Genomic DNA, 21530 nt, shown 5'->3' on the forward strand with positions numbered 1-21530 from the left:
AACGCACCAATGTTGAGATGCAATCTCAGCGCGATGCGATTGTTCGATAATCTGGTGAGAAGAAGGAGCTTGCTGATGAAGCCCATCAGGCGCGCCTTGCGTCTGAGAAAAAGGAGAAGGAGTATGTCGATCGTATCGACAAGTTGGAACTCCTTGTGAAGCAAAAGGCTTCTGAGTGTGAGGCTGCTCAACGCCTTCTTGAAGAAAAAGCTTCTGAATGTCAAGCTTCTGAGCTCCTGGTTGAGGAGGTGTCTGCCGACTGTAAATGGTTGCTTTCTCGTGGCGTGCCCTTGGTAACCTCCTTTGACTGTGTTCGTCTTTTGTCATATTTTGGTAATTTCTCTCTTATTTTGTCGCATGTTTTCTACAGCTTGCTAACCGTATTTTAAATTCTACTGAACTTGCTAAATATATGTTCGAGTTGGGTCAGGCGGGGTATAATAGTGGCCGGAAGTTTGGTTACTCTGGGGGTAAGGCTGCGGTTATCAACAAGGAAAAAGATTACCACTTTGAGCTTTATAAAGAGGACTGCGATGGCAAGTACGCAGCCAAGCGCAAGGAGTTTTCGACTCTTGAATTTGCTGTTGTTAGGGCTACTGAAAAGCTGTCTCGAAAACCGGATGGTGTTGCTTTGTTGAAAAAGGCTCTCGGGGATGAAGCGGGTGCGGGTACTAGCCATTCTTAAGTGAAGGATTCCGGCCTGCGTGCCGCGTATGGCCTTGGACGGCCTTGTAACTTTTTGATGACTTATGGACAATTTTATTTTTGTTTTACCTGTTATGTTTGCGAACAACTGGTCACTTGATGTTTGATATGTTAATATTTGCCTATGCGGATTTTGTTATGCGAATTTTGTTATCGTCATAATATGTGCATGTAAAATTACTTTGATTAGGTGTCACGAATGAATGATGGCGCTGACAGGTTATGTTGTGTTAACTACAACGTTTATTCTGTCGTATTTGCGCGCGAGTTGGTTCGTGACTACGAAGTGATCGAGTTGCAGATTATTGTGTTGGCTCAGCTGTGTTCAGCTTTGGGAGCATTACAATGTCTATTGACCTTGCTATCAATGCATTTGTGTTTATGTGGGCACGAAGTTTTATTTTGGCGTTTTGTAGGCTTTGGTTGTGTTTCTGACCCGGCTGTGGACTTGATTGTGACGAGCCTTGGAGGTCAACAACGTTTCCTATGGTCGAGCCATTGATGTTTTCGTGTACGCCCAAAGTAATATATGCAGTTGTGACAAGAAATTTGCATGAAATAAAAATAGCCAAACACTTTTTGTATTACGGTAAATGTGTTGGCGATTCGGCCGTTGCGGTTACATAACTGTTTTACATATAATATTTTCTCAGTTGTTGAGCGTTCCAGGTTCGTGGAACCTCCTTGTCGTCGATGGTGTGCAGTTTGTAAGCTCCCTAGCCGAGTACTGCCTCTATTATATATGGACCTTCCCATTTGGGAGCCAGTTTCCCGGGTTTTTCTGCGTTGGAAGCCTCGTTGTCTCTTAGGACGTAATCTCCTGGGTTAAAAGTGCATACTCGGACTTTGGAATTGTAATACTTCTCCAGCTTCGTTTTGTACTTTGCTTCGTTGATTGCCGCCATCTCTCTCCTTTCCTCTAGGAGGTCGAGGTCGATCCTCCTTTCTTCTTCGTTGTCGATTAAGTTCATGGAGAGCATTCGTGGAGACGGCAATCCGATTTCTGCTGGTATTACTGCTTCAGACCCATAAACTAGACTGAACGGTGTTTCACCGTTGCTTGTCTTTGGCATTGTTCTATGGGCCCACAGTATGCTTGGCAGCTCATCAACCCGGCCCCTTCTTTTCTCGCCTAACCTTGCTTTGATACCATCGACAATGCTTTTATTAACTGCCTCTACTTGACCGTTCCCTTGCGGGTGCGCAACCGAAGAGAAGGTGTGTTTGATGTGCAATTCTTTGAACCATCGTTCGAGGTCGTCTGCGGCGAAGTTCGTTCCATTGTCAGTGATGATTCTGAGTGGTAGGCCGAAGCGGCATATGATTTGTTCCCATATGAATCTCTTGAAAACGTTTGACGTGGTTGATGCAAGTGCCTTCGCCTCTACCCATTTGGTGAAATAGTCGACCGCTACTATTATGAATTTGACCGCTCCTGGGCTTCTAGGAAAGGGCCGACCATGTCTATGCCCCATTGCTGGAAGGGCCATGCGGTTGTGACTGGTACCAATTCATTTTCAGGGTGCATCGTCCTGGGCGCATGTCTTTGGCATCCACTGCATTTCCTCAACTCTTTTACCGCGTCTAAATGCATTCCGGGCCAGTAGTACCCGACGTTCATCAATTTTGCCACCACCATTCTTGGCCCGGCATGTATACCACAGATTCCTTCATGGACTTCTCTGATCAAATAGTTTGCGTCCTCAGCGTCGACGCATCTCAACAGTGGGCCAAGGTATGACTTTCGGTACAAAATTCCATCGGCTATCTGATAATGCTCGGCTTTGTACTGGATCTTCCTTGCCTCGGCCTTGTTCTCTGGGAGTATCCCGGATTGAAGATACATGATTATTGGAGTCATCCAAGACGTCGTTCCTGTCTGGATGACGCTTACTTCCCTAAGTGGAACAGATGGGTTGCTCAGAACTTCTATGCGCACATCTTTCGCCAAATGTTGGAAGCTTGTAGATGCGAGTTTACTCAGTGCATCTGCTGGTTTGTTCTCGCTTCTGTTTATGTGGTGCACCTTGTAAGAATAGAAAGTTTGTAGCAACGTCTTCGCTTGACTTAGATAGAGCGCCATTACATCTCCCTTGGCTTCGTATTGGCCGTTGATTTGTCCAGCTACTAACATGGAATCCACGTGCGCTTCGATGTGTTTGACTCCCATTTTGATTGCTAATCTTAAGCCCGCAAGAAAAGCTTCATATTCGGCTTCATTGTTCGTACTCCTGAAGTCTAGACGTATCGCGTACGTGAACTCATGCTTGTCGGGGCTTACCAGCCGAAGCCCTGCTCCTGCGCCGTCTTCGTTAGACGCACCATCTGTGTATAACAACCACGGTTCTTCTACTTGTTGCTTTTCGGCCTTTTCCATTGCTTTACATTCTCGATCCTTATCGCCAGGTACCTCTGTAATGAAATCTGCCAACACTTGGCCTTTGATGGCTGGTCTTGGTCTGAAGACCACGTTGTAGCCGCCAAGTTCTATTGCCCATTTGGCTAGCCTTCCTGAGATTTCTGGCCTTGCCAGGATGTTGCCGATGTTGTAGTTTGTTAACACATGTATGACATGGTTAGCGAAATACCTTCGCAGCCGTCTTGATGCATGGATCAGCGCGAGGACTAGTTTCTCCATGATGGCGTACCGAGTTTCTGGGTCGGTCAAGGTTCGTGACACATAGTAGACTAGTGTTTGGATACCTTGATGATCGACAAGTAGCACTGCTCCAACTGCTCTATCAGAAGCTGACAAATATAGTACCAAGGGTTCTCCTTTGATTGGTGCGGTTAGAGTCGGCAGTTTGATGAGGCAATCTTTCATCTCGCGGAACGCACTCTCTGCTTCCGGAGTCCACTGAAACTGACTTTTCTTCATACAGTTGCACAATGTTTTGATAAACAGAAAAGACTTCGCGGCGTGATTAGCTAGGAAACGATTGAGCGCTGCTAACCGCCCTGCTAATTTTTGCATCTCTTTGATGTTTGATGGGGAAGGCATTCTTTCGATTGCTTGAACTTTTTCTGGATTTACCTTGAGCCATCTTTTGTGACAATGAAACCTAAGAATTTCCCTTCTTCCGTGCCAAATGAGCATTTTGCTGGATTCAGATTAATACTTACGCTGCGCAGCGTGTTGAAAGTCTTTTGGATGTTTACCAGCATCATGCTTTCTTCCTTGCTCATAATCACCAAATCATCCATATATACTTCGATGTACTTGCCGATGGCATCGCTGAACGTTTCGTTCATCAATCTCTGATAGGTCGCGCCCGCATTCTTTAGGCCGAAAGGCATCTTGGTGTAATAGTACAGCCCTGTCGGCGTGCGGAATGCGGTTTTGTCCTCATCTTGAACGGCCATTTGGACCTGGTGGTACCCCTTGTAGCAATCAAGGAAGCACTTCCACCTGAATGTTGCTAGAGAGTCGATCTTTTCGTCTATGTCTGGTAAGGCGTAACAGTCACGTGGACACGCTTTGTTTAGATCTTTGTAATCTACGCACATTCTCCAGCTACCATTTGGTTTCTTCACCATCACTGGGCTTGCCACCCATGTTTGGTATCTGACTTCTCTAATGATGCCCGCGTTCAACAGCTCCATTACTTGTTCTTTCATGGCATCGTGTTTTATATCTCCTAAGTGGCGCTTGGCATGTACCACTGGTTTCGCTTCTTCTGAGACATTTAACCGGTGTTCTGCTATGTGCCGTGGAACACCCACCATATCAGCTGGTGTCCAGGCAAACACATCCATATTTTCATGCAACAACTTCTTGAGCGCCGCGCGCGTTAAATCGAACATCGCAGGTCCTAAGGTAACTGTCTGTCCTGGGTATGCACTGTTCAGTACCCATTTTTCTGCTTCTGTGCGCGGTGCTGGTTTACTTGCCTTTGCAGGTCTAACCTCATCCGTTGCTAAGACCTCTTTGCTTCCGTATATTAATGCTATGCCTGTTTCTTTTGGGAATCCAACGGCTGAGTGTGGCGCAGAACATATCATACTGAAGTCTCCCTGGGATTTTCTTCCTAAGAGGATGTCATGTCTTGAATGTGCTGGCAGCACCATGAATGTGACCTCTTCTGTTCTTGAGTTTCTTCCGTCTGAGAGCAGCACCGGGAATGATATTTGGCCAAGTGGGAAAACGGCTTCGTTGCAGAAACCAGTTAGTGGATAATCAACTGGTTCCAAGCGCGCCTTATCTTCTTGGTCAAACTGGTTGAAACATTGTTCGTATATGATATCTGCGGTGCTCCTTGGGTCGATAAAAATGTAATCGGTCTGCTAGTGACCAATTACCCCGGAAATGATGATGGGTCTTTTTTCTCTCGGGCCACCTCTAACAATTGGGAAAATAACTTGCTTCTCGCGCCACGAGTCATCTTGTGCGCGCTTGTTGTAATTTTTCCTTGGCCTTCATGGGCCTCCCTGAACCATGTGGGTTTCTAACTTGCGGAGTTTTTTGTTATCTGACCCTTCTTCTCTTCTTTGCATTTGGCGGTATTCGCGCTTTCCGCCCTTTACCAAATGTGTGAGTTTTCCATCTCTTAAAGCCCTTTCTATTTCTTGTTTTAGACTGAAGCAGTCGTCCGTTAGGTGGCCTGTGTCTTTGTGGAATTCACAGAAGAGATTGGGATCTTGACCCCTCTTGTTGCGCATCTGTAGGGGTGGTTTGAACTGGTGATTTTCAGTGGCCAAGACTTCAGAAGGGGTTTTTGTCAGTGGTGTCCACTGTTTCTCCCTGTTTTCTCTTTTTACTTCTTTTCGGTGGGCTATTTGATTGATTGTGTGGCGCGCATCTTCCCTTGCTGGGCTTCTGTAACAACCCTCACTAAAATTAATATTTAATATGATAATTATGCAATAAGGAAACCCTAATTAAGTTTACTATGATTAATTAATCAGTTAATCAGTATTAATTAAGCTAACAAGATTAATTAAGCTAAGTAAGGTCTATTAAAAATAGATACATATGGGGTCGTATAAGAACGTTTAATATTAATAATAAAATATATTATTTTTTTTTCCTTACTCCGTTTTTAATGAAACTTAGGTTAAAACGTAGATAAAAATATGCTCGTTCTAAAGACATATTCGTCGTTTTATAAAACGTCATATTTTAAAAGTTATGCAAGAAAAACGAGTGAAGCAGCTGAATTAATATATATAAGCAAGCTAGCTAGCACGTCAAGCAGGTAGGTAGGCACGTCAACTTATCCCAGACCAGAATATGAAATTGAGGTGCTTGCCTGCTTGCTATAAATAAGAAGCTTAGGATTCATTTTTCTTTGCTCATTTCTCTTCTTCTTCTCTCTATACATTGGTGTTCTAACCAATAATCACTCAATCGCTATTACGATTCATTTTCCGAGTGATCAATATATCCAAAGAATGTCTAAGTGCCGCCCACATTGGGTTATACTTTGTCGTTTGTCGATAATTCGATAAATGAGTTGAAGTATTATACTTTGTCGTTTGTCGATAATTCGATAAATGAGTTGAAGTATTATACTTTGTCGTTTGTCGTCAATTCGATAAATGAGTTGAAGTATTGCACTTTGTCGTTCATTGTGAGAATTTGATCTCGTGAGTTATCGTAAAAGCTGTATTGATCATTAACCCGGTTTTTGTGAAATTCGTTAAGGTTCGAATCTCATGACTACCGTTAAGGTTTGATTTGGGTTTTACACCAATACGTATTCTATTCTGTTAAACCACCAAAAACACTCCCAACTACACCCTTACAATCAAACAAACTATTAAATCATCAGAAGATCCAGAATAATAAAGTACATGCTTAATTATCGGGAAAAGTAGAATCAAGAAGTTTGTTAACTCAATCCTGCATGATAATTAGTGAGTCATTCTCTTTTTATTAACTGTTTTACAATACTCCAAATTCATTTTTCCGAGATTATAATAACAGTGATTAAGTTGATGTAATCACCAAATTACAACCAGTATGTGGGGTATTGTGCACATTACTACAGTTTAAATCATTTTAGGTGGGCGAACCTAATTTTAATTGATTTACGTCATTCATTGGGGCAGCCAATGGTGATATGACCACTGTCACAGATCCGGTCGAGTGACAAATACTGTGGGTAGTTGGTTGATATCAGAAACATGCGTAAAAGATCTTAACACTATGAATAATCATAAAACGTGTCATTTTCAGTAAAATGAATGATTCACTCAGTATTTCCCGCTGACAAAATCTTTTTAAAACGCGTTTCAGGTAATTACAATAGATTGGAGTAAGGATTGGATCCGACACTGAAGGACTTCAAGAACTGGCTTATTTTCAAATTAAGAAATATTGTTTTTATTAAAAGCTACCTTTGTAAAACATGGAATTTATTCCATCTTTTTAAATAAAATCCGGTGTTTCTAAACTCTGATATTTTTCCTAACTCACGGTCCTCATGAAATTTCCGCTGCAATGTTTTTCAAAATAATCACCGGTACCACTGGACTGCTCACGGCACCGATTCTGGCCAGGATGGGGTCGGGGGTCGTGACAGCTTCTCTCTCTGTGACCGGACGCCTTCCATGATTAGCTTCTGCCCTTTTTGTTCCGGTCTCCGTGGGTATATCCGCGCTGACGGTGGTCATCACCAGTCAGCTGCTTGTCAATTTGCGCAATGGTTTTTGCTGCCTCAATGAAGGTTTCCCAATCTTTGGGTCCTCCGTCTCTTCCTTTCACGCGTCTGATTAGATCATCGCATTTGACTGCCCTCCTGAAATGTGCGCGCATCATATTTTCACCCACGTCTCCGATTTCTAGATATTCTTTGTTATATCTTGTGATGAAATCTTCTACGCTTTCGTGGTCTCGGCGCCATATATTCAAACAATCAGCCGGGTCTCTGGTATGTCTTCGCTGTTGAGAGAAGTGTGCGAAGAACTTCTCTCGGAAGTCGACCCATGATTTAATTTTTCCCGCTGGCAAACTGTCAAACCAGACGCGCGCTGCGCCGGCAAATGTTTGTGCGAAGAGATGACACCAAGTTGGCAGGTTCCATCCACCTGTTGCTCCTGCGCCGTTAAAAACTTGAAGGTGGTCATCTGGATCTGTTAGCCCATTGTATTTGCCTACGTTGTGCGGCAACTTTGTCTTGTCTATAACAGCTGTAGCAATTTCCCTGATGAACTTTGAATTTTCAGCCATGTCGTCTGGACGATAGCTTAAGGTGTAATCATGCTCTGCTTTTGGGTTGTATCCTGCGCGCTTGGCTGGTTTGTAAGACTCGTGTTCTGGGTGTAGTCTGCTGAACATTGTACTTTCTCCTTTATACGTTGGGTCTTCCTCTTCGTCTTCCCATTCGGTGTTCATATTGCGCGCGCCTAAACGGCTTTGAATCGGCCTTTTTTGTAAGTTGGAGTTTTGAACATAATTGCTTTCTGTTTCGCCATAAGTGTCGCGTGTGTCATGTGCGCTTGGCTTCCTGATGTTGGGTACAGGTCCTTTCTCCGGGCGTAAATTCCACGTGTTGATCTGCTGAGTCGTGTGCGTACTCAGAGACCGTTGCGGTGGGGTAACGAATGCCGACTGGTTAGCTTGTGCTTGGAGCAAAGCTTGTTGCGCGCTAAGTTGTGTATAAACAAGGTTTATAGATGCCATCTGCTCGGCGTACCAGGAAGCCAGAGTTTTTCCTTCGGGTAGCCCTAAAAAGTGCAGAGAAATTCAGCTGTGCTTGTTCCGATGGAGCTGAGGGGCCAGCTCCATGGCTTGGTGTCTGCACTGGTAGAGGTGTTTGTTGGACTATCCCTGGTGGAGGTTGGAAAGTGGCTCCGTTTGTGGTCTGAGTGATTATCCTAGTGGGGGCTTGGAAAATGGGTCCAGTTGTGGTTTGACTAACAACCCTAGATGCACTTCCAAAGATACTAGGAAAATCGTTGTTCGCTGGCCCTTCTTGGATGATTTCGTTCCTTTGGCCCCGCTGGACGTGTGTTGTGTCCGAAATGAGTTCAAAGGAAGAAACTTCTCCGTCCGCTTGGTGTGAAGGGTTTTGTTCAGCCATTTTTGGCGAGTGTTTTTCGAAAAGAAAAGAGATGAGATTGGTCTTGCAAAAAAGCGGATGGCGCCAATGCTGAAACACAGGATAACACCAAGGTTATACTGCCGGGTTGTTTCTTTAATGGGTTCAATTTCTTTTCTTACTCGCTGAAATGACCTGGATCCTGCAAAAACAGCAACACTGTTAGTCTCGTTAAGAGGGGAATATGGGGGTTTCCCTCTTAACCAGGCTCCGGCGTAAGAATAAGTATTGTTCTGAGGGATAATAAACAGTGTGTGTTGAGTGTGAGAGTAATGAGAGCAAGATCCTTTAACCTGAATGATGAAGGGTCCTATTTATAGCCGAAGGGTGAAGGAGGGAGGAGCAGCTGTGCCAGCTGTGGTTGCGCGCCAGCTGTCCGACCAAGGGGAATATCCTCTTGGTCTCCTCTGCCATAGCCGGTGTAGTGGTACACGTGGCGCGCTTACGTTTTTCCATGCTGGAAACATCGTACTGGTGTTGTCAGCTCTGCCCCCTGATTTATCGCAGGCCTATGTTGCGCTCTGCGACTGGTGACACGTGGTCGTGGGTTCGAGTCCCACGGATGGGCAACAACATGGTTTTATGAAGAGTTTTAGTCTTTTGTAATGATAAAAGTTAGATTTTGATTATAGATTTAGACTAAACACGACTAGCAATTTTGTGAGAGAAAATTATCCAAACATGAGCATGGTCGATTCATAACTCCATCATATAATTTGAAACAATCCTTCCATTACCATATTGACCAATGTTGTTACAACAAATACGAGACCAAGGGTAGTGGACAGACTGGTTAGGCAAAAGGCTTCAAGAGTTTCAGTTTGCCTAACGCAGGTCGTGGGGTCCCCCTATGTTTGCTAGACGTAGAAGGAGGTTCACTAGTTTTGTTGTTGTTCACTTGAAATCCTTGACTGAAAGAGATTCAGCCTCAGATGTTAATGTTAGTGAGATTATATTATTTGAAGTGAAGAAGAGAAGCATGCATGAAGCAAGTTCTCGAGGGAGAAGAAGAAAGATCAGAGATCAAGGATGATCTAAGCTGATCGGAATGTCCCGCATGAATGACAAGGGCTGTCATTTGTAGAGAAAGGTTCTTCCCAGAAGGGAAACCTTTGACTAGTGAACCTCAACTGTAGTAGGGGACTTACCCATTTAGGGGTTGAAGGCTTCGGACCTGCGGGTAAAAGGATGTCTCCTTTGCACATGCCACTTTTGCGGCTGGGAGGAGAGTTGGTAAGTTATCAGTGATGTGACTGATTACTGTGCTTGTTCTTTTTGCTGTTTACTACAGCTCGCGAGTTTTAAACCTTTTAACCTTTTAAGCTGTTATGTATTTTAGTCATATTATTAAGACTTGGGCTACCCCCGTCATCAACTAACATTTTGAAAAACGTTTTTTACTAGATATTGGAAGATAATCTTAGGTAGTCACATATTTATCACATTCATTACACAACAGTCAAGATTATGAACATCAAAATTGGAAACCAGTTAGCATGACTAAACTTATAACAACTAATTACTCATTCAAACATAAGTATGATATAACAACCGCTTAAACTTTTTATATGTCTGTCAAAGTTATTTATAAAACCGACTACATTTCACGTTCGAATTGTGATAACTTGTATAAGTTCCATCACATCATGTTTAAGAGAAAAGAAACAAATTAAGAATTGAAAACCTAACCTCTCAACATTTATAAATATAACATTATAGCAAATAACTAAAAAACCAACTTATAAATATAACACTATAGCATATAACTAAAAAACCAAAACCATTAAAAAAATCAAAAAATGCCTGGATAGGTCTTGTGGTTTGCTCTAATTTCGCCTTTAGTCCCTACAGTCCTAACTCTGACAAATTCGTTCTCAGATGGTCCCTGACGTGAATGAGCGTTAGTTTTTTTAGTTAACTGTTGTGTGTGTGGCAAAACACAGGACTAAAGTTGGGAGTACCCGGGCACTTTTCTAAGTAATTAAAAAGGCTTTAAATGCAGAGCAACTAGAAGCTTCAAAAAGACCCGAAACTTATAACCACTTTTAGAACCGTCATAACTCATTACCCCTCTTCCAAGTAGCCCAAAATCTCACCACACAACACACACAACTTTCCCTTACAAAAACCCTAACCTAAACCCTAACACCACCACGCTCTAGTCTCCACCGTCATCCACCCATGGCCACCGCCGTTTTGCTCCGATCTCTCCGTCGTCGAGACGTCTCATCCGCTTCTCTCTCCGCCTTTAAATCCGTACGCTTCTACTTCATACTGTTATCCTTTCTGATTTATTATTATTGTTATTATGTTCGTTTATCTCTATGAATTTCCGATTTATTGAATGATTCAATAATCTGATGTTTGGAGAAAACGAAGTGTTTATTACGATTATTTTTTTTTAATTTTCATTTATGCGAAAGATGCAATAGATTGAATTAAGCTTGCCAATTGTTCCAATTAAGTCACCAAAACTTTGTGTCTTTTTGTCTTTGTCACTAAACTGCTAAAGTTTCATTTGCTGTTCTAATACCAAGTAATTATAGGGTTACCAGATTACTAACAATGATGTGTCAGGTTTCACTATTTTTTTTATCTTTAATATGATGTGGAAAATATAAATAATGATATGGATTTTTCTAATCTTTTTTTAAATCACATTTTATTCTAAAATTTATAAAATAATCAGTTTAAAGTAAAATAAAAAGTATTTTTTTTTTATTTTTAAATCACAAAGTTATATTTTTTTAGTGTGTAAATTTAAGAAAAAAAACACATTTTTATGTATAAGATCGTATTTTTAGGATTTAATATATGTTTTGATTTTATAAAACCCACCTAATATAAATGATATCCATTCAAGCATCAAAAGAAAATAGAAAATAAGAGAAAAAATGGTAACATGGTGATATGGTAATGACAAACTATTTGTATTGAATATACTAAATTAAAGTTTAGTTACTTTAGAGAGACAAAAAAAGGTTTGGATCACTTAATTGGAACAATTAGCAAACTAGGTTACGTTCCGTTGGCGTTTTCTTTAACAAATATCTGGAAATCTCGTTTTGAATGTGCGGTATGAATCTTCATGCAGTTAAGTGGAGCCAAAACGTCGATAAACGCGTCACATTTGAGTCAGAAGTTGGGCGTAATCGCGAGGCCCTTCTGGTATCATGCTGTTATTATTCTTATTCTGCACATATATGCTTTTTATCTTCTTGAACCCTAGCTAATATATGATTTTGATACAGTTCAAGACCTCTTGGAAATGAAGTTATTGGGATTGATTTGGGTACCACAAACTCATGTGTTGCGGTCATGGAGGGCAAGGTTAGATATGTGTTTAAGCTGTTAAAATGGCTTTCCATTTTTTGATTTATGAATCATTTATTAAAGTATGATTGTTGATGCTTTTATACTCAGACTGCAAAAGTTATTGAGAACGCTGAAGGAGCACGTACAACTCCATCGGTTGTGGCGTTTAACCAGAAAGGAGAGTTAATCGTGGGCACTCCTGCAAAACGTCAAGCAGTTACCAACCCAACAAACACCGTGTTTGGGACAAAGCGTTTGATCGGAAGACGATTTGATGATCCCCAGACACAGAAAGAAATGGGAATGGTTCCGTATAAGATCGTCAAGGCTCCAAATGGAGATGCTTGGGTTGAGGCCAATGGACAGAAGTATTCTCCGAGCCAGATCGGTGCTTTTGTTCTTACTAAAATGAAGGAAACTGCTGAAGCGTATCTTGGAAAGACCATTAATAAAGCTGTTATTACGGTACCAGCTTACTTCAATGATGCACAAAGGCAGGCTACCAAGGATGCTGGGAAAATTGCTGGTTTAGACGTGCAGAGGATTATTAACGAGCCAACAGCTGCGGCACTTTCATACGGGTTAAATAACAAAGAAGGTCTTATCGCGGTTTTTGATCTTGGTGGTGGAACTTTTGATGTTTCCATCTTGGAGATATCAAATGGTGTTTTTGAGGTATCCAGTTTCTCTGTCCAAGAATCGTTTCTTTGTTAAGTGGATATCTCAATATATACTAATTGTTTTTGTTTATACAGGTTAAAGCGACAAATGGTGATACGTTTCTTGGAGGTGAAGACTTTGATAACGCGTTGTTGGATTTCTTGGTTGGCGAGTTCAAGAAAACAGAGGGAATAGACTTGACAAAAGATCGGCTTGCTCTCCAGAGACTTAGGGAAGCTGCAGAGAAAGCTAAAATCGAGCTGTCATCAACAACACAAACCGATATCAACTTGCCGTTCATCACAGCTGATGCATCTGGTGCTAAACATTTGAACATCACACTCACAAGGTCGAAATTTGAGGCTCTAGTAAGCAACCTGATCGAGAGGACCAAGAACCCGTGCAAAAACTGTGTGAAGGATGCGGGAGTCACAACTAAGGAAGTTGATGAGGTTCTCCTCGTTGGTGGGATGACTCGTGTTCCTAAAGTTCAGGAAGTTGTTACGGAAATCTTTGGGAAGACGCCAAGCAAAGGGGTGAATCCCGATGAAGCAGTTGCTATGGGAGCTGCTATTCAGGGTGGCATTCTTCGTGGTGACGTTAAAGAACTTCTTTTACTTGATGTCACTCCTCTTTCACTTGGTATTGAGACACTTGGTGGCATCTTCACCAAGCTCATCGGTCGGAACACCACGATTCCAACCAAGAAAAGTCAGGTGAGTCATTGTTTTCAAATTTTCTTGTAGAGGTAACATACGAGTGATATAGTCAATACTTGTTTTATCTTTGTTTGTAGACATTTTCAACAGCAGCCGACAACCAGACTCAAGTGGGCATTAAAGTGCTGCAAGGAGAGCGTGAAATGGCATCCGACAACAAGTTACTGGGTGAATTTGATCTCATGGGTATTCCACCGGCTCCAAGAGGCATGCCTCAAATCGAGGTAACATTCGACATCGATGCAAACGGTATCGTCACCGTTTCAGCCAAAGACAAGGCAACCAACAAAGAACAGCAAATAACAATTAGGTCATCAGGAGGTCTCTCAGATTCTGAAATCGAGAAGATGGTTAAGGATGCAGAGCTGCACGCCCAAAAGGATGCTGAAAGGAAGGCGCTGATTGACGCTAAGAACAATGCCGACACGACCATTTACAGCGTTGAAAAGAATTTGAACGAGTACAGAGATAAGCTTCCAAGTGAAGTGGTGTCTGAAATAGAGGGTGCGGTTTCTGATTTGAGGAAAGCTGCTGGTGGTGAGGATGCTGCAGAGATTCAGGCCAAGATTGATGCTGCGAACAAAGCGCAATCAAAGATTGGACAGCATATGCAAGGGGGGTCAGGGTCAGGATCAGGATCGGGAGGATCACAAGATGGTGGTGAACAAGCCCCAGAGGCAGAATATGAGGAGGTAAAGAAGTAGAATATTGGTTCTCTTTGATTTGATCTCATCTTCTTTCATAAATATAAGAGTTTTTGTATCCGTAGAAATAATCAACAATTATAGGGCTTGGTCGGCTTGATTTAATTCTTCATTTAAATGTTATAAATCATTATTATAAGGTGATGCAAACTCGACCGTGGTATTCCTTTGTTGGTCCTTTGCGTTGCCTCGTACTTTTAACTAAAAATGAAAATACCATCATTTGAAAAGCTGATTTCCATTCTATTAATCATTGTAACATTCATAAATACTTATGTCGTATTTGCAAATTAAGTGGTGATCCTTGTGTTCAGTATTTGCAAGTGGTGATCCTTGTGTTCAGTATTTGCAAGTGGTGATCCTTGTATTAAAAAGACTTGTTTGTCGGTTCATATTTTACATTACTCGGTGGCTGGCGTGATGAGCACTGCCAGCATTAGTAGAAATAGTATTAGTGATCCTTATTAAGACCGCACGGTAGATACACAAGAAGTAATCGCCATCTTCTTAGTAAGATGATATAACCATCATCTTTAGCGACTTATTTAGTGAAGACTCTTGGTATGATGGATTATACTACACATCGTTGTGTTAATATATGTTATACTGAAGACTTTTAGATACCTTTTTCTAACTTACAAGTTTGTAACATTTTGAATATTTTCTTAACAAGTTAAAAGAGATGTAAAAAGTTGGTTATGACATTTAAAATTTTAACATATGCAATACTTGTATTTTCTTGGGTCTGCCTGCCAAATATCTCCCCCCTTAAATTGTAATCCCTTGTGAAAACATCAAATAAATGTGTGTATTTTTATTTTTGTGTGAAAATAAAGGAATATTACTAATCACAAGTTGATGAACAAGGTACAACAAGTAAAAAGAGAAGGGCGGGTATGTTTAGCACAACTCTAGGGTACTTAGTGTTATCCTTTTACCAATTTATTTAAAAACTTCTTAAAACAACTTCACAAATTTTAAACAGTGAATGTAAAGGGATTAGAAACATTTTGATGTATCCTCAGGCAAGCTTTAACAAATTCATCTTACGTTCTTACTTGGGTCTTTGAACCCCTCTCAACTAGTATCGCCCAAATGTAGTAGATGAGAGTTTGCTATGCTGAACGGTGAAGGATTCCTGTAGGTGATGTACAACAAGTTGGTTCAATGTCCCACCCAAAAAGTTGAGGGATGAGAAAGATGAAAATTACCATGGTTTTAGGGATGGGATGAAATGATAAAAACTGATGCAGTGCTAATAGAGAGAGTGAGATGGACTTCATATTTATACATTGTTTTAGAGATAACCAAATACTTATGCTAGATACTAACACTTCAGTTTACAACAAATATGATAAGATTTGGGATATACATTGTTTTAGAGATCACCAAATACTTGTGCAAGATATTATTAACACTTGAGTTTACAGCAAATATGTTAAGATTAGGAATCACTTAAGTATACAAGGTTTCTTAAATAGATGCGTGAGGCTTTCGTTTATCCCTAAAAAAAATATACCAAGACATATTTCCTTGGTGTTCTTTTGTAAAAGACTCTTAATGGACTTCTTTTTATAAAAATATTGATCTATCCTGTGATTTTGTATTGACGCTTTCGGTTTGTACAGCAGTTTTCAATCCTACCCGAGAATACTCACTAACCTCTACCGAAAGGAATCCCTAAATCATACAAGTCAGTTGGTCTTCGGCTCTTCATTATTGCAGCATATATCAGTTTTGGTCTCGGGTTCCGTTCGAGAAACCCGATTGGCACCTAAACAGGCCGAATTGTCCAATACAAAGAAATAAATGGTTATATATCAATAATACCCTGATTACATACATATAGACACTCAATAAACCCCGAAACTATGCTTACAAGAAACAGAACCACTGACAACACTCAACTTAATTTATTTATTCCTTAAATTACATTACAACATGATTTGAATATACTTCTCAAATTAAACTACCATGGTAAATGCAAAATTTGCAAAAAAAAGGTAATGGTTTTTACAAATTTGAATTATTAATGAAAACAACAAAACGAAACCACTCAAGCTACAAATCCTTGAAGACCCAAAATTGGGCAAGTCATCTCATTTTATTATTGTATAAATCAGTATAAAATTCGATATGTTACCTCACGCATAGTTGCTCCAAAAACGAATGAATCTACTACGATTCTTAAAAAATCAGGGTAAATTTTTCGCCTTCTCCATCTTGGACCGAATCTTTTCTTCTAAAATGGATATCTCAGTATCAAGTCCAAAGATCCTGTTCAACGTGTGCATATTCTCGAGTATCTCGTCCAATGTTCGCCCTTCGTTTTCATCGGATCGTAAATGTTGCATTGGACCCTCAAGAAGCTTATTCACTATCCCTTTACTTAAACCATGAATTGCCACCTTTTGTTTCTTCGTTAAATCACCCATTTTCTCTACGCATTTCTCAAATTCACTGGCCCGAATCCGTTCAGCATACGCCCTCAGTTTCTTTAAAGTCGGAACTGTCTCTAATGAGTCTTTCCACGCTTCAAACTCGTGTACTTCTTCTGATATAATTAGTTGCGCTTCTTTCGCCTTGCGCAAACGGTCTTCTTTATTTGCTTCCACGACTTCCTTCAAATCGTCCACGTTATACACACGGGCTGTTTCGAGATCCGAGACATGCGAATCCACGTTTCGTGGAACGGATATGTCTACGAACATCCTTTGACTTTGTGAAGTCAAAGTAGGAAACGTCTCGACTTGTTCTTTCAAAAATAACGGTGTTTCAGAAGCCGTGCAGGTGAATATAACATCAGACTCTGAAGCACAAGACAACAATTCGGAAAACGGTTGATAAACGATCTCAACGTCGTTACACTCGTCACGGATTGCATTAACTTTATCTTCTGTTCTATTAACAACCACCATTTTCGTGCACCCTTTGGCAACCAAATGTTTGATCACGAGTTTACCCATTTTACCCGCACCAACCACCAACACTCTCACGGAGTCATAAGAAGATTCCGGAAGCTTCATTTGTGCGAGTTCTACAGCAGCAGAACTAACGGATACTGACCCGGAAGAGATTTTTGTCTCGGTTCTGACTCGCTTTCCTACGGTGATTGCATGCTTGAATAGCCCGCTGATCTTCCTATCGAAACCGGGCACTCCTTGTGCGACTTTGACTACGTGCTTGACTTGAGAAAGAATTTGACCTTCTCCGAGAACAAGAGAATCGAGCCCTGCGGATACTTCGAACAAGTGTTTTGTAGCGTCTTTGTTATGAAGCAAGAATTGATGCTGAGATATCTCTGAAACGGGAACACCGCTAACCTGCAATACGAAAAAAAAAATTATGCTCACTTCCAAAACATGCAAACTACATTTATCAGAAGATCGTTAGTACCTTTGACATCCATTCGGTCACTTCCTTAACTCCACGATGTTGGGAGAGCGCCACAACGTATATCTCCATCCTGTTGCAGGTACTAAGAACAGCAGCCTCTTCTATGTGGTTCAATGCACATAACTCACTGATGGCTTGTGGTAATTGGGCCTCGGGAATGGAAAGCTTCTCACGGATATCGACTGGCGCTGTATGAAAACTAATCCCGATCACCATAACACTACTCCGTTCTTTTGTATATCCTGCAGCAAAACATTAATTGTTGCATAAACTCATCCCCAATCCATAATCAAGATACCATAAACACCATTATTTATTATGTAAATTCATCAACTTTATGTCCATAAACACATGAATATGACAACAAAAACACATAAATCCTTGCATACACATATAATAAACTCAGCTCCAATCCACATAATCCATTCAAAAAATTACCTAAATCCATAAATACTTCTAAAACAGGACATATATACATATATATATATTAAAAAATTCAAATTAATAAGGTGAAAAAACTGCTAAAGGTCTTAACTTTATATTTTATAACTCAATTTCAACAACAGCCAAAATCATAACAATGATGAGAACCAAAAAACTCACTGTCAGCAGCAGAGGTTTTAAGAGCTTCAAGAGCAGAAACACTAGATGACGTCACAGTCAACGGGGATCGAACGTCGTCGTTTCGCTCCAACGCAACCTCACACCTAGGGTTTACAACCGATCCTTTTACAGAAATCAATCTCCTAACCCCAACAGGAAGATGTGAAGGAGCATATGCTATATGATGAGCAATACCGGAGTTACTTAAGCCACAAGAAACCACCATCGTTGATAATGATAATATTCTTCAATGGATGGATTGAAGAATTGAATTAGGGGTTTGGTGAAATTGGGGTTTAATTTGAAGAAATTGATTAGAATTGGATGGATGATGCTGCGTTGAATTTGAAGAAATAGAAGATCGAATTTGTGACAGAAATAAAATGTGCGGGGTGGTCGTACAGCCCCCACACGCCTACTATCCGCACCCACCGGCCGGTTACTTCCTCTTTCTGTCTGTCTGGGGATTGACTTTTATAATCTGAGCAAGAGGAAATTACACAAGTCGTCCATCAACTATTTAGTATTTACATGTCTCTACTCTTATTGGCCCCACACTTACTATATTTCAGATTTGTTTACCTTTTAATGAGGCTTTTAATGGTTCATTTCAGAGTCTCTTAAGGACTGTTTATTTATCTTTTAATGAGGCTTTTAATGGTTCAAACATCTTACTGGTTCAGACTGTTTGTTTCATGAGCAAATGTCTGAATTGTTCAGACATTTGCCTCTTTATGGTTAAACATTATACTGAGTCTAAATGATTAAGACCTCTAATCTGAATTGGTTAGACATTTGCCTCTGAAAGGTTAAGTATTATACTGGCTCTTAATGGTTTAGACCTCTTACTGATTCAGTACTTAATGGTTCAACATCTTACTGGTCCAACACTTAACCATTCAGAAGTTGCCAAACAACTGGTTAGACCACTTATTGGCTCAGCACTTATTAGTGGATAATTATATATAGATATTACAATTACTAACCATGTGTGAATATTGGTATAAGTTATTTTTCCCTTTTCTTGTCTTTTTCTATTTTCTTTTTTACTTTTACCCATCAACTTACAATATTGACATTTAACCCCAACATGCTTTTTAATTGAGTTTTGTGTGTTTATTTTTATATACATGTGGGTATAAATTTAAGTTGCTTTACATTTCGACGTAAATTTTCTCCGAAATGAGTTGGATCAAATATAATATATTCTTATGCTTATTATTATGTACGTTTTCGATTGTTCTATGTTACGTAAATATTATTTTTTTTCCAAAATGAGTCGGAACAAATATAATATGTTTTCGTGCTTATTTTTATGTACATTTTCAGTTGGTAACGCGCAAGACAATTTACTAGTTCTAACCATTTTGCAAAAGAAAGTTTTTAATTACAAATTAGGTCCTTTGTATTTATGGTCATTTACAGCTTATGTACTTTAACTTATGTTTTTCCTTAATAATCTCTACCCCATTATAAAGATATAAAACAAATAAATTGAGAGAATAAATTAAAAAAATGAAATATATTATTATTATCATCACTGAACTAATATCAGTCGATGGTCTAACGCAACACATGAGAAACCAGGGGCGGAACTAGCATTGAACGAGCCGTAGCACGGGCTATGTCTCAATTTCGTATCGGTAATGTACAGTGGCGGAACTACAGGAGGGTCAATGAAGGCATGTTATTGAAGTTTGAGTCTTGCAGTGCAAGTAAAGAGAATGAGAAGAGAGAACTGGTAAAAAAAAACTGAAAATAGAAACATCATGGTGCTTATCACTTCTGCAACACTATGTATCGTTTAGGGCTTTATGGAAGAAGACGATTAATATTGAATATCTTAACTAAAGCAGTTCTAGTTCTAGATAGGGGTCTATATAAAATTAAAACCTATATTTTTAAATATTTATTAGGTTTTCTTTTATTTTGTACCTAATAGATGAAATGACTCAATATTGAAATGACAACACATGCTTATCTTGTACGATTTCTAACTTTTATTAGTAAAATACAAGCCGTTCAAAGTTTATTATGTTAATTATGGTATACATTGTTAAATTTATTTATAATTTTATCTGATTAAAGTATATTATTTCATATATTTTTCTGTTAAGAATCTAGATCATCTGTGAGTATTCTTTTTTTCTTGTGCTTTGATAGTTTGATTTCTTGGTTAGTTTGTATTTCGATATTTTGAATTTTGTTAGGTTATTCAAAATTTTGGTGATGATGTTACAATTCCGAATGAAACAACTCCGAAAATGGAAGTCCGGTCTAAAAATTAAAAATAAACCTAGCCCAATCTAATACCTAAAAACTTATTACCAATATTAATTCATAAAGCCTAGCCCAAATGTGAAATGCTCAATATTAACTCGTTAACCTAAATACTAATAACATGAAAAAAAAACTAGTTTATAAAATTTAACTCGGCTTTAAGGCCTAAGGGTCTTTTTTTTTGCTCGCCCAGGGCATTTGAATTTTCAGGGTCGACATTGCCCCGTAATGTAGGTAAAAAAATCGTTCTATAAATGTACAGTAAAATAATTGGGATACCCCTGGATATTTCTTCTAGTTCTGCCACTGTGAGAAACTATGGGTGGAGCTTTATTGGTGCTGGGGGTGCCCCGACCCCCATTGATTTTTCGCTCGTAGTGTTAAATATTGGATTTTTAAGAATTCGGCCCCCACGAATCTGGATTTTAAGAGTCCGACCCCCACTGAGTTTTCGTTCAAGCTCCGCCACTTTGAGAACCTTGTTGCGGTAACAGTAAAAGACAAAATACTAAAAGGAATAAAAATTAGGACTAAACGTATATATTAGTAAAGCTAAAGTAGAGAGACTAAATATGTATACAAGCGGAATAGACTAGTGAATTGTGAATTTTAATAGAGTAGAGAAACTAAACATGTATATCAAGAAAGTTAAAGTAGAAGGACCAAATATGTAAATTAACAAAGTTAAATATAAAAAAAGTAAAATTCTTGTGACCAACACACACCAATACGTGGCTATTTCCATCAGCATAGCCTTTTAAGTATTGATCTTGGATTTAAGTTATCATGTTTTATATTAAGAATAATTATATAAGTAGTTAAAAGTCTACCATGTATAGTTGATTGAAGGATGATTTTTGTAGTTGTCACGCTGGCCGGTTCGGTTTGACAATATGGTTTTCAAATTTCACGTGCAAAGCAGCACAACGAAGCTTCTAGAAATAAAAATATACATATGCTCAACACAGGTAAGTCCAAATATATATATTAATTTCCTCTATATAATTTATTAAAGAGTAAACTGCCATTTTGGTACCTGTGGTTTGGTCAATTTTGCCACTTTAGTCCAAAACTCAAACTTTTTTGCATCTGGGTCCCTGTGGTTT

General features: G+C 39.7%; 3 protein-coding genes across 3 annotated transcripts; 1 reads left to right on the forward strand and 2 right to left on the reverse strand.

Annotated features, from left to right (window-relative positions):
- Window positions 1-2122: 2122 nt before the first annotated feature.
- Window positions 2123-3706, reverse strand: LOC110942828. Its single transcript, XM_022184591.1, has one exon. It carries the CDS (start codon window positions 3704-3706, stop codon window positions 2123-2125), a length of 1584 nt encoding a protein of 527 aa, XP_022040283.1.
- A 7059-nt stretch (window positions 3707-10765) lies between these two features.
- Window positions 10766-14378, forward strand: LOC110940196 (heat shock 70 kDa protein, mitochondrial). The gene is made up of 6 exons (XM_022181749.2): window positions 10766-11003; window positions 11842-11915; window positions 11999-12077; window positions 12171-12737; window positions 12818-13438; window positions 13519-14378. The coding sequence occupies exons 1-6, from the start codon at window positions 10929-10931 to the stop codon at window positions 14143-14145; spliced, it is 2043 nt and encodes a 680-aa protein (XP_022037441.1). The 5' UTR covers window positions 10766-10928; the 3' UTR covers window positions 14146-14378.
- A 1661-nt stretch (window positions 14379-16039) lies between these two features.
- Window positions 16040-18608, reverse strand: LOC110940197 (glutamyl-tRNA reductase 1, chloroplastic). Its single transcript, XM_022181750.2, has 3 exons — window positions 18145-18608; window positions 17542-17783; window positions 16040-17468 (listed from the first exon to the last, which is right to left on the reverse strand). Exons 1-3 carry the CDS (start codon window positions 18368-18370, stop codon window positions 16341-16343), a joined length of 1596 nt encoding a protein of 531 aa, XP_022037442.1. The 5' UTR covers window positions 18371-18608; the 3' UTR covers window positions 16040-16340.
- Window positions 18609-21530: the final 2922 nt, after the last annotated feature.

Source organism: Helianthus annuus, chromosome 16 (assembly GCF_002127325.2).
Source record: "Helianthus annuus cultivar XRQ/B chromosome 16, HanXRQr2.0-SUNRISE, whole genome shotgun sequence".
NCBI lineage: Eukaryota > Viridiplantae > Streptophyta > Magnoliopsida > Asterales > Asteraceae > Helianthus > Helianthus annuus.

Excerpts from the sequence above, each read along its gene's own strand:
- LOC110942828 (XM_022184591.1), bottom strand. The coding sequence starts at position 3,706 with ATGCCTTCCCCATCAAACATCAAAGAGATGCAAAAATTAGCAGGGCGG.
- LOC110940196 (XM_022181749.2), top strand. The coding sequence starts at position 10,929 with ATGGCCACCGCCGTTTTGCTCCGATCTCTCCGTCGTCGAGACGTCTCA. Across the intron at positions 11,004-11,841 it reads CTCTCTCCGCCTTTAAATCC|TTAAGTGGAGCCAAAACGTC; the intron begins GTACGCTTCTAC and ends ATCTTCATGCAG. Across the intron at positions 12,078-12,170 it reads TTGCGGTCATGGAGGGCAAG|ACTGCAAAAGTTATTGAGAA; the intron begins GTTAGATATGTG and ends TTTTATACTCAG.
- LOC110940197 (XM_022181750.2), bottom strand. The coding sequence starts at position 18,370 with ATGGTGGTTTCTTGTGGCTTAAGTAACTCCGGTATTGCTCATCATATA. Across the intron at positions 17,784-18,144 it reads TAAAACCTCTGCTGCTGACA|GATATACAAAAGAACGGAGT; the intron begins GTGAGTTTTTTG and ends GTTTTGCTGCAG. Across the intron at positions 17,469-17,541 it reads TGACCGAATGGATGTCAAAG|GTTAGCGGTGTTCCCGTTTC; the intron begins GTACTAACGATC and ends TTCGTATTGCAG.